General features: G+C 42.8%; 1 protein-coding gene across 2 annotated transcripts in view; it reads left to right on the plus strand.

Annotated features, from left to right (window-relative positions):
* Positions 1 to 572: 572 nt before the first annotated feature.
* pard6gb (par-6 family cell polarity regulator gamma b) overlaps positions 573 to 14625 on the plus strand; it is a 31291-nt gene continuing 17238 nt past the window's right edge. For both annotated transcript variants that reach the window (XM_070921712.1, XM_070921713.1), the window contains exons 1-2: positions 573 to 849; positions 5434 to 5656. In XM_070921712.1, coding sequence (XP_070777813.1) covers positions 778 to 849; positions 5434 to 5656 — 295 coding nt within the window. In that variant the 5' untranslated portion in view covers positions 573 to 777. The remainder of the gene's footprint in view (positions 850 to 5433; positions 5657 to 14625) is intronic.

Raw genomic sequence — 14625 nt, forward strand, 5'->3', positions numbered from 1 at the left:
AAATGCGTCCTCTGGCGCACTGGAGGACCAGTGCGTAGTGCTACCTTCAAGCGCTGTAGGAAATATTACACGTATTAGTGAAGTGTCATGAACAGCCCAACAGAAATTACGGATAGGACTAAGGAGGTTTAAGTCGTGGTTATTATTGATTTATAGGCCTACCTTGGAAAATGTAAGCCATTTAAAAGCGTGTGCTCCACATTTAAGAAAAGATGCTTGGTGAAACTGATTTTCCATGATGTGCTTCATTTATCTTATTTAATACAGTACTTTAGCAGCCAACGTGTGATGGGGGAGAGAAAAACAGTTCGACAGTTAATAAAATACTGTATTTCATTTAGATAAACTATTTGTAGCCATATAATACATAAATGATTGAGGCTGTTATTTTATTTGTGTTATTGATGGTAGGTTTAGTCAACTCTTAATCCTAACTAAGGGACTGGGGATTACGAGCGGCAAGTGAAGGCCGCATAGGATCCCATTTTTTAAGAGGGCTGATGTCATTTCAAAACTTAACTCACACTCCCAAGTCAACGCGGCGAGTTGCTCACCTCCGATTCTCCCGTAAAGTCTCCTCGTACGTCTGGCGGAGCACATTATCAAAAACCTCCGGGAGGTGAAATAAACTGAAGAAAACACAAACTTCTCTACCAGGGAGACGAAGCAGGAGGATTTTTACACCAGAAACCCCGGGACCAGAGCCCCTCTTTCTGCGGGCAAAGGCGGCTGAACTTTTTTTTTTTTTTTTTTTTTTAAACTGCAACCACAAGAAAAATGAATCGGAGCTTTAATAAGTCGCAACCTCTGCGAACAGCGGACTGTAACGCCGTGGAAGTGAAAAGCAAGGTGAGTTTGGCGGGTTTGAGTTTTGTAGGCTCTAAATGGGGATTTGGGGAGAAACTAAAGAGTTCACATGGTCGTCCCGTTACGGTGCGGGACGAGTTCTGGACGAACTGTCTGCAGCTAGCGACACATATTTTCTCCTCTCAGTGACAAAGCTCTTATCTGGTTCATGGAACGGGAGCCGGACGCACCAGTTTCTGCATGTTTCTGTAATTTGCAGTGATTATTTTCCTCTTACTTCCGACCATGCAGATAGTGCTGATTTGGCTCTTTTCCCTCTCTGACACGAAGCTGATGGGAAAAACTGGTTTGACATTGTTTCTCAACAGCTACTCTTTTAGTGTCTGTTACAATGAGAAGGTTGTATCTGTTGAATCGGATGTTTTTGAACATTAGCTGCGGGTTTTGGCGCTACATAGTCTCAGCCTACTCATTGCTCAGAGTAGTTTGTGAGAGGCTGATGGAGTAATAGCTGCATAAATTAAGTTAACCAGCAAGCAAATGACCACACTTATCTACCAATTTCAGGCTTATGTAATGGAGACCTCCACTTAATGCAAAATGTGACCAGACATCTTGTGAATTTTGTAATTTTCTATGTCAAACCTCATCAAATACATTAGAACTAAATAAGACCATTTGATGTCTATTTGATAAGAGTTCAGCTAACTGTCTGCAGTCTAACAAAAGTTTTTTGTTCAGTAGTTTGTTACAGAAATGAAAATGTTTTATAGAGCATGTGAACACAGTGAAAATCATCCCAGATAAACACATGGCACATGGTGAACAAACAGTGAACTATTTATCATCTTGCCACAGGCTCTCAAGGACTTCTTGTAACCAACATTTTTCTATAAATTCCATAAACGTGACGACAATCTCGCCTGGTCTTCATACATATGTGTTTACACATGCCAGCACATATGAGTGCGTCTGCACATCTATGAAAGGATGATCTCCTGAGTCACAGCTGACATGGCAAACTGAGATGGGCAAGAGGTGACTCACTCAGTCCAGAGGTCTTTTCGATCTTTAGTTTTGGGCTGCATAGTTTCAGAGGGGTGGTGGGGAGGTGACCTGGGACAACAGATACAGTGATGGTGGGTGACAAGAAAGGAGGGGCACATCTATTCCAGGATGCTCGGACACACATCATGGAAGAGCTAGTGTTTTTGTTTTGAGGCAGAGTGGGTTTCATGCTTGTTCCACAGAGACAGGAGTGGTCACTTTGTGGCTGTCAGAGATTGTTTGTGGGTGGGACTGACGAGCCAGGAGCTGCGTGGCCGGAACGGGCAGGTTTAACAGCGTCATCGCATTATCACTGCAGAGCTGACTCACTGCCACGCAACGTCACATGTTTCCCTTTTTGGATCAGATGCAACTCATCACTCTTATCACGTCATGTTGTTCTACTGCCTCTGTTCTGTTATGAGCCGCTTGTTGTGTTGTGGAGAGCGTGTGGTTTCGCATGGCATCCCTCTCAATGACAATTGGTAGTAACCAAATCTAGAACATTTTGGTTGAGTTTCACCTGATTACAACCGAATGACAGTTGAGAGAATTTGAATATGTCTTATCAACTCCACTACTGTTGAGTCTCCATTCGAATGTGAAAAAGCCACAAGTAGGAATTTCTGTAGTTTGACTGCATGTGTTGCAAGCTAAAAGTGAGGGGTTCGTCTCAAGGAGTAACCAGAAATGCCGCTCTGAAAGTGCAAAATGAATCCATCCTCCATGCACATTTCAAAAAGTAAGACTTGCTGATGGAAATCTTACTCCCAGTTCTTAAAATGCAGATGTTAATAATCAAACTGCACTTGTATCAGACGCTCTGTTGATAGTAGACTGAGACTGCACCCTCAGTCCTCTCTGTCAAAACCATTGAAGCCAGCTTCACGAAAGAACTAGTTATCTAGAAGTGCTAAATCAAAGGGAACAGGACTTACTGTAGATTTCGTGAAAAGAAATCAAGAAAGCTTTTGACACATTCAAGAAATCAACCCCAGGTTTTGTAGAAGATGTTTGTCCTAAAGAAAACTTTACCAAACAATAGTCGAAGTTAAGCATTCAGATTCACTATATTACCACAGAGTGATTTTGGTGTGTTTAGTTGTCTGTATAGTTCTGTGCGTGTTATGAGCGTGTCCTGGTTCTCACTGGTTAGCGTTTGGTTTTCTCAGTGGAAACTGTTCCAGTGATAAGCTTATCAGGGATAACACTGGAGGTGTCTGGCTGCCTGTCGTGGAGCCTCGGCCAGGAGCTGGTTTCACTCACTTAAAGCTCTTATCTGAGACAGGGAGAGAGTGTAGGGGGTGGGGTGGGATTGTTTTGTTTTACTCCCTCTAACCTCACTTTAATTTATCCAGATTTTCAACACATTTCACATTTTAGCATCAGCCACGTATTCTCAGTTTGAGGCCTGATCCATTCCCCCATGAGTCATTTTGCAGATCATGCTGCATTTATTTATTGATCTTCTGAAATGCCAAGAACCTGTAGGCGATTTCTCCGGTGAGTTGTCCCTGACTTACAGAGTATTAGGTGAGCACAAAGCCAGTGTTGGCGAAAGACAGAAAGTCAGTTATCTTCCATTTTCTCCAGTGTGTCAGAGTTTAGCGTCTCCAGACGTGTTTCAACCTGTTGCCATCACTTTGCCCTGATACGCCAGGAGGGCAGGTGATGTCACGTTTGTAGTGATGTATTCTTAGGTTTGGGGTTTAGCGTGATTAATCATATCTTGTTCAGACTTGCTCGTACCAGAGGGTTCTCCATGTGAAAACAGTTTGTTCTGATCACAAAGCGCGGTGCCAAGTGAACATTTCAGCTTCGGAGCACTGACGTGAGCTTGCTGATATGCAGAAGTGTAATTATCATTTGGTAAGTCATGTGTGACGCGTCGAAGTCTTAAAGTGTTAATCACAGTTAATTCATGTGTAGGTTTCACTTTCCCAAATGTAAAAAGGACACCTACTGAACACCGACAAACCTGCTTGTCAACTTCTTGTGTCATCTTGTGATGTAGGCTGAGTTTTATTAGCTGGAATCCAAGTTGGGTGCCTCACTTTCAAAATGCAGGTTCACTTGTGTGCCTCTGTTTGCCTTCAGTGAATCTGGCAGCAAACCACACACCCGCCTGGCATCCCCCTAGTCTCCTAACACGCCTCCTCTTAAATTCATATGTCGTCTTCTAATTACAGAGTTGTTTAATGTTTCCCCCGCTCTTCTTCTCTCCTCCCAGTCAAGTACACTGCTCCTCTCCTCTGCTACTCTATCAGCAGTTTTCCTCTCCCTCCCTCCCTCCCTCCCTCCTCCTCCATGATCATCTCTCCACTCTTCTCCTCGGCTTGTCAGCTTCCCTCCGCTGTGAGCTGATGATTACAGTAACAAAAAGCACCTTCGTCTACAAATTGCCACTGTGATTCAGACGCCAGTGCTACTGCAGTCGTCTGTTGTTGTGGTTTATTGAGCGGTGCTTTTGTGCCTCAGTTGTAGCTCTCCTCCTCAAGTCCATTCTTGTCCATGAGTCACATGATGACCCAACCGTGACCCTCAGCTGTGCTCTCATTGGCTGTTTGGTGACCTAGCCGGGAAAGCACAATTGTTCTAGTCTGTGCTGTTGTGCGTGAACGGTGGGTGGGAGGCGGGGCGGCCTGCCACTGTCATTCATATATGCTGAGATAGTTTACTCATCTACCTGTATTGTTCTATTGTACAGCAATCCCCCTCCCATTTCCTGCTGTTTTCTTGGTCAAAGTCACGTGTGATGGGCAATTGACCAATTGTTTTCACTAATCACTAATAAACTAGTATCAGATGAGAAGATTGATACCACTGTTATATCTGTCTGTTCAATAGAAGGCTACAGCCAGCAGCCAGTTAGCTTGACTTAGCATAAAGACAGCTTGCTTTTGTACGCATTAAACAAACAAGATGATTATAACGTGTTAGTTAGTTAGTGAGCTTTAGAGGTGCTGGTAGACAGATTTAGTCACCTTCAGACAGAGCCAGGCCAGCTGTTTTCAGCTGTGTGTCCTGTTGTAAGCTAACCGGCTTCTGGCTGCAGCTTCATAATTACAGTATGAGAGTGATATCGATCTCATATTCCTGTAAATATATAGCATTTGCCGTGTGAAAAGCATCCCTGCTCTTTTTCCCTGAAGGTTAATGTTTCATTTCATAAAAGCATACATATTTTTACAATGTTAGCAGAGGTGTTTTAGGAGAGGTGGCTCACCCCAGCTATAACACACTGCAGGAAACACTGATATAAAAGTCTTTCATATACAGAGGCACTCATTTAAAATTCATTATGGTATATCGGTGATTGCTTTTAATAATTTTGTATTTTTCTGTAAATGTATTTTGCTTAGAAACAGCTTCCCCCGTGCCATATTTTACACAAGGTCATGACGGAAACTGTGACAGAGCTCAGCGAACGTCCACCCTGTTAGTTTTATGTGTGCCAGTCAGATGGTTTAGATAAGTGCATGAGGTCGGACATCCTGGGTTTCCTCTTCCTGTTTGGTTTCTCTTAGTGAATGTCCCTTTAATGGCCCCTCTCTCTTTTTGGTCTTCCTCTCTCTGCAGTATGGGGCAGAATTTCGCCGGTTCTCGGTGGACCGGGTCAAGCCCGGAAAGTTTGAGGAGTTTTACAAGCTCATCCTGCACATTCACCGCATCGCCAACATGGAGGTGATGATCGGCTACGCTGATATCCACGGCGATCTGCTGCCGATCAACAACGACGACAACTTCTGTAAGGCGGTGTCAACGGCTCATCCACTGCTCAGGATCTTCATACAGAGACAAGGTAGGTTGTGCAATGCTTCCTTTGTCTTTTTCTTATATGACCGTCCTTTTTTCCGTCATCAGAATCCTAAACATTGTCTCTCAAAATTGGTAATCAGTTTAAATAAACATTGGATGGATATTGGGTTTTTAAATATCCTGCAACTGGTAATCCTATAAAACAATCATCTATTGCAATAACTGCATCTTGTGCTGCAATTATTGTGCTGACTCAAATCAAGTTTCCCCGCAGAATATTTCCTCATCCAATTATGTCTTTCTTCCCGCTATGGGAACTCGAGGCCTTTTTGTTTACTTCATGCAAGGCTTTCTGTGTGTGTTTTTGTGTTTCTTATCCTGCCCTCTTATTGGCTGGATCTGTCTCAGTCTGTGTCTGTCTGCTTGGCTAAGTCCTCTGTCTTATCCAGAGGAAGGGCTCGCAGGCAGATGATCACACACACAAACACACTTACAAACACACACACACACACACACACACACACACACACACAGGCTGGTGCCTCGGCAGCCCCATAGAAATCAGGTCATTGAGCAAAGCCTGTATCCCGGCATACCAGACATTACTGAGAGACAAAAGATCTGCATGAAAAGAGAGACTCCTTACTGAGCTCCCTCAGTTTGTGTGTTTGTGTGTGCGTGCATGCAAGTGTGTATTTGTCCAAAGAAAACACCACGGTACCCTGAATGGGAACCAGTCCTAGTTTCTCTCCATCTCTCTCTCATTGATCCCAACTCTGGAGTGGGTCTTGACTACCAGCCAACCAGCCAGTGAGCATACAAATTAATCTATCACCATTCACATCTATTCATACCAGCAATCCTTCCTGGAATGTGCCTCGCTCGGTTGTGTAATGAACATGTACACTCCAGGGTATTGTTTTAATTTTTGTCCAGCGGTTCAAATACAAAAGCTAGCCACAGAGTGGTGAATTATCTTGTCGCAGATTTCCAGCAAGAAATAGGGTTTGGATATTGAAGAGGCCCCACCAGACTCCTCCATTGTGTGATTCACTGTCTTGAGAGCTCTTGTGTCTTTCGCTGAATTAACTTGTTGTACATTGGCTGATAAGACATCTGCCAAAGAAAAATTCAAGTTTGCATTGTTCGTTAATTTGCTTTTTAGGGCAGGGTAACATTTTTATTATCTGTTAACTTTTGAAACACAAATTAATATTTGTGTCTTTTAAGATAGCATCTTTCTGTGCAAAGACAGCAGGCCTTTTTAAGTTTCTTAAAGGTTTTCTCTCTCTCATAAAAGCAGCCGTTTGCTTGTAGCAACACTCAGCTATAAGCAATCAGATCAACAAAAAAATAATTTGTGCTTTCCATTGTATACCAGAAAACACTCATTACTGACATTTTAGACTACACTTCAAGGTTTTACCCCTCTTCTCCTTGTTTTGTTTAAATATCTACCTATCTATTTGTTTTTTAGGCATGGTAACTTTGACTTTGCACTCTTTACTTAGCTTGCAGAGTTTCCCCAAGAAAAGTGTTTAGCAGAGGCGGTACTCCATCTCACCTTGGGATCAATTCTCTTAGTACACGATGGCCTATAAATGTAGCCACACTCAGTAAATATATGGCATTTGCTGTGTAAAATAGAAACTCTGCTCTTTTCCCCTGATTAATGTTTTATTTCAAGTGTAAAGATTTGTTTGACATATTAGCATAATATCGCCGCTATAAAACATTGCAGGAAACCTTGAGTTTGTAATGTTTGCAAACTGCATATTTAGGCATCATTTAACACATTGTTAATTCATGTTAAATAATGTCATAACGATAGATGTAAGGGTTCTGCTCTGAGATGTCACCCATAACCATCCATATCTTATACATCCAGCTGGGGCATGAGTTTGTCATTACCTTTGTCACATCCCTTTTCTGTCAGTTTCCCTTTCTGTCAGGATACCTAATACAAAAATGCCATAAAGCACCAGAGGAGCTGACCCTCGTTGAAGCACAGATGTGGTGGCTCTTATGAAGGAGCTTGTGCTGTGTTGTTATGGTGTACACACAATGCTGACATGGTGATGTCCTGCAGGGGAATGTGCACTGTTGTGACTGATGCTGATGCAGTCTGAGCATCTTAAGCCTCACTGCAGTCTATTGTTAGTCGCTAGACAAAGAGGTGTGTGTGTGTGACTGTGTGAGTACCTCATGTCTCAGAAGAGCTGCCCTGCACTCAGTACGGTACACGCTCGGGAAAGTATGTGTGTAATAATGATTGTATCAGTCAGTACCAGCCTGTTAGTACAGGTCACCATGTATCTTCTCCGTCCCGGTCATCAGACCACCCCAGATGAAAGACACACACACATAAAGACACTGTGACTCACCCCTCAGTCACAGTAGGGACATTCTATGTAACTTAAACTGGACTGGTCTTTCATATGGATATGAGTGCGAAAAGAAAAAAAAACACATTTAATTAGACTGCTCCCCTGACAGCTCAGCCCACAAAGTTTTACGCTTCTTTTTCTGTCTCCTTTTTAAAATGCAAGGAAATGTAAAGATCGTCACCAAAGGGGGGGATAGTTGTTACAGTGTGTAAAACATGCATTTGTTTCAAAATAAGGTGCCACATATAACAAAATGCCCCAAAAGTTTGAATAAGAGTGGGAGAATCAAATCAAGTGATGCATCAAGGTGTGCAGTGTTTTGCTCGACTGTGCTGCTTAACGTCTTAGATCTTTGTATTTAATTTCTCAGTAAGATAGACCCTCCTCTCCACCCTGTGATCAGACAAGAAGTGTGTGTGTGTACTTTTGTCCATGTAACAATAGGTATTATAACGTGTGTGTGTGTGTGTGTGTGTGTGTGTGTGTGTCTTTTATCTACCTGACACTCCCCTTCTGGGCTTACATTGCCATTGTTGGTAATTGACTTGAGCACGTGCAGCAGTTGTCTGGCGATACAGCAATAATCCTGCTGATGATACCTATTACTCCCTCTGGGGAATGATGGTAGCTTGTTTAGTGGTGACTTCACCAACAGAATAGAGGCTCACACTTCCCAACAATTCACAATAGCCTCACAGCGTAGAGGATTGCACAGTACTCTTATTCAGTCAGAGCAAGGGGAAGTTAAAGGATAACACCTGCATTGTATTTTGAACCAGGAAACTCACTGATTTTTCAAATACATAACATTTTGCAGCTACATAGAAAGTATTACTTTGTCAGCAATGCAAAACTATTAGTAGGTTCATTGACCTGTGCCATTTTTCAATTTGGAGATATTTCACTTTAGCTTGCACTCAATTAGAATGCAAATGGATGAATTGTTATGTTCAAAAACAGAAAATGTCATGAATCTGGTTGTGCTCACAGTAGAAACGAGCCTCTCTGTTAAATCGTTTACATGATAACTGAAACCACAGGCAGTCTGTTTGTAATGTAATGATTAACTCCAAAAAAAAAAAAAATAGATGGAGAGAAAACTTATCTTGGACCACTGAGCTGTGCAGGAATGTTTAAACTTGGAAAAAGGGATAAACGATTATGTTATTGAGTGACTGCTATATAAATAACAACAGGGCACTGGCACGAGTGTTGAGAATGTGTAGGTGAGATTGTAGGTGGTACAAAACTTGGCTAGAGAGAAAGATTTCTCCCAGTAGTAGTAAAATGTATGAAATGGGATGTCATTTGTACACATCAAAGTCCAACTGCAAAATGAAAACAACATAATAAGGGCATGGATGTGAGGGGAAGTCTTTCTTTTGCTTCTTGTGTTGTTTGATGTTGCGTTACTTCTGCAGCCTCTTCTGTTTTACCTAAGTGTTTCTGGGTAACCAACGATGTCAAAACCTGTGGTGAAAACTAGCTTGTAGACGGAGGGGGGAGGGTAGTCACTTCACAGAGGGAAGTTTTGTACTGGGACACTTCTACATTTCTCATGCAGGCACAATCAGGCAGGAGGGGGGAGGGGGGAACAAGTGATGGGAAGAAATGGGACGCATCAAAAGATTTGCGAGCAAAGAGGAGCGGAGTGAACCAGCTCTGTATGTGGAGGTGGACTCCCTTGTCTGGTCCATCATGTGGGTGTGTGATTGTAGTGGTTCAGTCATGTGTGGTCAACTGGTGATTGATGTTAGATTGGGGTCACATGCACATACTAACATATAGTTTGTTAGTATGCCTGCACAGAGGAACAAATTGGATATTATAACTCTAGTGCCGTCACATTGACTCCGCTTTTAGTTTCCTGTGAAATGCATTTGGTGGTCAGCAATTGGTCCAGCTGTACCTGACACGTTGTGATCGGAGGCACGTTGAATATACTCAGCTAGGTAGTTTTGTCAAAAGGTTTATGGTATTTATCTAGGGAAAACTACAAACTGTTCATTCATATTCTGACTTTTGTGCAAAGTGATGCAAATTAGGATAGTGAGGGTGAGGGGAACTCTACATTTCACCAGCCTCTTTTACTGTTGAGGTGAAAGACGATCCTTGTTAGTGGTGAAAAACACTGGACCGAATATATCTTATCTAATATATCTCTATTCCCACAAATCTATGTTTGGAGTAGAATATGACCAGTGAATGAAGGCTGTTAATGTGCTGAAAGGCTTGTGGAGCTGGCAAACTGACGCGATCTAGCAGCCGTTGGTGCATAGCTACTTATTTCCCACACTACAGTAATGACTGTAGTAATCATGATTATAGTCTTTTATGATAGTCTGTGCACTGTTGTGGACAAGTAGGGTTCAAATAAGGATATGTGTATTAAATTTGATTAAATTTTTACCTGTAATTACTCGTAATGGTAGACGAAAACGGTCTTGAGCCAAACAAAACACAGGCCTGTTTCTGAAAGCTCAATCTTGGGGGCTGGGGGGCTGGGGGGTGGGGGGGGGGGGGTTGTTTTTGTAGACAGTGCCAGTGGCCTGCACACAGACTAAACTTTCAACAAAGAGAAGAGACCCCTGTTTGGCAAGAGGGCTAAGAGTTTAAATAAATAGAGCAGACGAGGTAGGCCAAGGTCGAGTCTGTGTGGCTTCATATTTAGCACGCCGAGCACTGCTCTCCACACACCTGTGAAAACTAGAGGGCCAGATATCGACATCAGCCAAACTAAAGAGAGATGTGGCACCACAGCACAAATAAAAAAAAAAACAACTAAAAAAACGCCAGAATGTAACAGCAGCTGCGCCAGTTAAAGCTGACATCCAGACCAGTGCTGTTTCTCAACAACTTGGACCGCACAGTTGTTTGGAGATCAAAGAAATGCTAGCATTATTATATTTCTATGGCTGCCCCGACTGTCTGCACTCTGCTGACTTTCCACATTTGGCTCTTTTTACTTTTTCTTTTTGCATCAGTTGAATGATAATAAATGGGTTGTTGACAGAACAAAGTTTGGCAGGATGTGAATAGAGAGGTGTCATTTACACTCAAAACTATTAAGGGAGCACAACAGGAAAACCAATGCAGCATGTTGAAACTGCTTGAGCGAAAAGTTCATTAATTGTTTCAGTGTATTAGTCATCACCCTAAGAAGGTGTTTCTGTTCACTGGATCTTGTTAACATCCAGACTCGATTTTTCATTTCTACTAAGGAAAAAAAAAACACATGCAGAAGATTAAAATGGTTACTTTATTTATTTCCAAAATTAGAGTTTTTTAATTCATCACAGACTCTGTATTTTGGGGTGTAGAGATGTTAGGGGATCTGGACGACAGGACCAGACATGACCTGACCTGACCTTTCTAACTGTGGAGTCACACTGGCTGGGAGCAGGAGCTCTGGTCAACCATCAGCCGAACTCGACTCACCTATAAATGAATCTGCAGATTTGCATGGAATTTGGTTCTTAAGATTCAGTTATTTCATTGTCAAATATATAACATAAAACAGAATAAAGAAACATTATGTCATGAAAGTCTGCCATGGCCATAGTCTAAAGCCTGAAACTGTTACAGCCCAAATGTTGAAATGGAGAGGACGTTCGGTGGGCTGGTGTTTTGTTGTTTTTGTCTGGTTTTCTGGTTTTGCTGAAGTCCATTTTCCTGAATTTTCATAACATCTTATTTCCTGTCATAAAAGAATAACATTGCAAGCAGACATCTAATGTCTTCAATTCTCATGTTGTACTCTAAAAGCTTGAATTATTAAAGCTTTATTTTCAGAGACACTTTTGTTTAAAATGTATGTACTGTGCTTTAGCACCTAATCACAACAATATATTCCTTGTATTGTTATTTGGGATGCACCCGTTCTTCTGATACCGATTCGGATACCTCAACATAGGGTTTCTGTGGATATCGATTACTGATTTGATCATCTTTATATCTAACTTGGGATCATTTTTGTGGCTGAATGAATGTAACTGATAGCAGAAACATGATAAAGAAACTGGATTGGTCACATCGTGGCCTGAAACCTTATCTGTTAGATAAGGTCAGTATCAGTGCCAATACCGATCCAGTGTTTTGTTTTTATTTTATTACATATTTCTTTCACTGTCTCAGAATTACATAGATGTAATGTAAAATGTGTGTATATAAATCCATAAAGCAGCTATTATACATTTTAGAAGCAAAGTCTCTGTTCCTCTGTGTGCTGTTGTAGTGGCCAACTGCAGAGACCCTGTCAGCACATCTGGCCACTCTCGCACCATCGCCAAAGGGCTTCTGGGAGAGTGTGTGTGTGTGTGTGTGTGTGTGTGTGTGTGTGCGTGTGCGTGTGTGTCCACATGCCCTGTTCACAAGATGGGATTGCGAGGCAGATGTGTCAACATGCCAGCGCTCAGTCATGGTAGCTGTAGGTTAAAGCTTTGACCCCCACAGCATTTGATCCATGTCGACAGGAGGAAGAGCCACCTCAGTAATTAGCGTTGGCTCTTTATCGCAGTCAGACCGCCACAAAGCTGATTTAGTCCTCTGACACTGGATTAGAATAGATCTCTTGATTAGGATAGATGATTCAGAGTTTATTCATGCCAATGTGCAGCTTTTTTTCCTCTTTGCTCATTTGCATTTTGTGTGCTGTTCGCTAGATTATAAACTTGCATGCCAGCCACTCAATCAAATGCCATGATGGGCAGAAAGCATCCTGTTCCGCATTCCAGCAGATCTATTTCGGTCACGTAAAGGCACTGCCTCATTGCATTGCCTTTAGTGTGCTTTTGTGCCTCCCTTTACAGAACATCAGAGTCATTAAGAGTGAATTTGAGTGTGGTCTGTTATGCTGTTGCTTCCACTACCTCTCGTCTTTGTGCTTGGTACCAGAGAGCGGCCTCAGGCTGTGCAACGAAGGAGCCGGTTGAGTGAAAGGGATCGCTATGAAACAACAGGCCTGCACAGTGCCTACTGCCCCTTGAAGGAAAAGAAGACCGCAGCTGTCAGTTACAGCTCATCTCCTCTTTTTTTCCTCTCTTGTGCTTTTGTTTTCTTTGTTACATCTCCACCCTGCTATGATTTCCCTTCTCCTGAGCACGCTGGTGTAAGTGTATAATTCCTGTCAGACAGACGGCAACAAAACGGTGCAACTTGTCCATCTGATCATCTTGGTCCGCTTTCAAGAATGCTGTTTTTAGGTAGCTGCTCAGACCGAGCTCAGGCATGACTCAATTGTCAAGGGCAAAGGGGGAGAAAACCACGGCAGACAGTGGGGAGTCGGCCTGACAGTAAGAAAGACAGACGGGCGGAGGGTGGAGGGAGGACTGGGCAGGTCGGGTCCACCTCCATCCTGTGGTCTGGCTGTTATCCTCTTGTTGCAAATCTGAGCCAACAGAAATCAGGGATTTTCTGGGGAAGAGGGGAAGCCCGTGCAGGCAGAGGTGGCACAAGCAAATGTCACATACGGTATTAGAACAAAAAGCCTTTTATTAGAGCTTTTTGTAAGCTTTAGACAGATACTTTGATGACACATCTGGGTCACATTCAGAGGGAAGCAGCATGGGAAAACGCACCGCCTTTTGAAAATGCCTCATCTCAGGCAAGTGAGGTGTTTAAGGCCTCGTCAGTGTCGGAAATCTTTCCCGCTTGCTGTGTGTGTCATCAGGCATCTCCGCGCCATACCAAATAAATCCTCGTCTCACCAGGGAAAAGTCTCTGTGCCGTAAAAGCTTTTTAGGTAGCGTGTGTGGGCTTCTCAATAAAACCTGTGTGTGGCCTTTTCTCTGCGTGTCTTCAGACAATGCCAGCCATAGTTAAAGTGTGATGGAGATGCCTGGTGCCTTCCAGGAGCAGGACAGAGCAGCGATGGCCATGTCCGACGGGGAGCTGCCTCTCTTTGTGCCTCTGATTGCAGACCAGCTTGGAAGATGCTGTAAATCACGTCAGCTGGCACAAAGGGGGACAAAGATGTGCACAACAAACACAAATCCACACCCATGCTAAGCATGCAGCCAGAGACGAGCATGCACATACATTGCATCTAATTTGTGCTTGTGTTGTGTTATGAGTTTCTGAACTGAGTCATTTTAGGGTAATTGCACAACTGAAGTCTTTTTGCTTTAACCGTAACAAAGCCTTGCAGAAGATACACACATTCGACCCTCTGTTGTTGAGGCGTGGGAGGGGAGGTCCTGTGTTTTAATTAAACTTGCGAGGGCTGTTGTGTTTGGCAAAACTATATTGGTGTTTGTGTTTCCTAAGTCCCTGCTTTCATTTTGGTTTACGACCCCGCTTTGAACTGCGTTCCTGCTCCCCCACAATGAAGTTTCCAGACATTGTGGGACAGCAGTGTCTGCAGCAGGGCACTCCTCCTATCATCCGTTTGTCACTTTAGATGAGCATTTTATGGATTTTATTTTTACATTGTTTGAACCCAGAGTCAACAATGTTCCCGTTTTTGGTTTTGCATGCTCACGAATTGTCAAAAAAAAGTTGGGTTTGTAGAAAACCGCTCAAATGTTTTCCCCAGTGTTTGACGTGCAAATTTCCTGAAGGATGCAGTTGATTTGCAGTTCTTCATGTTGGTAAAAATGAACTATATACACAGCTGCTCTCAATTCAG

Source organism: Enoplosus armatus, chromosome 16 (genome assembly GCF_043641665.1).
Source record: "Enoplosus armatus isolate fEnoArm2 chromosome 16, fEnoArm2.hap1, whole genome shotgun sequence".
Lineage (NCBI taxonomy): Eukaryota > Metazoa > Chordata > Actinopteri > Centrarchiformes > Enoplosidae > Enoplosus > Enoplosus armatus.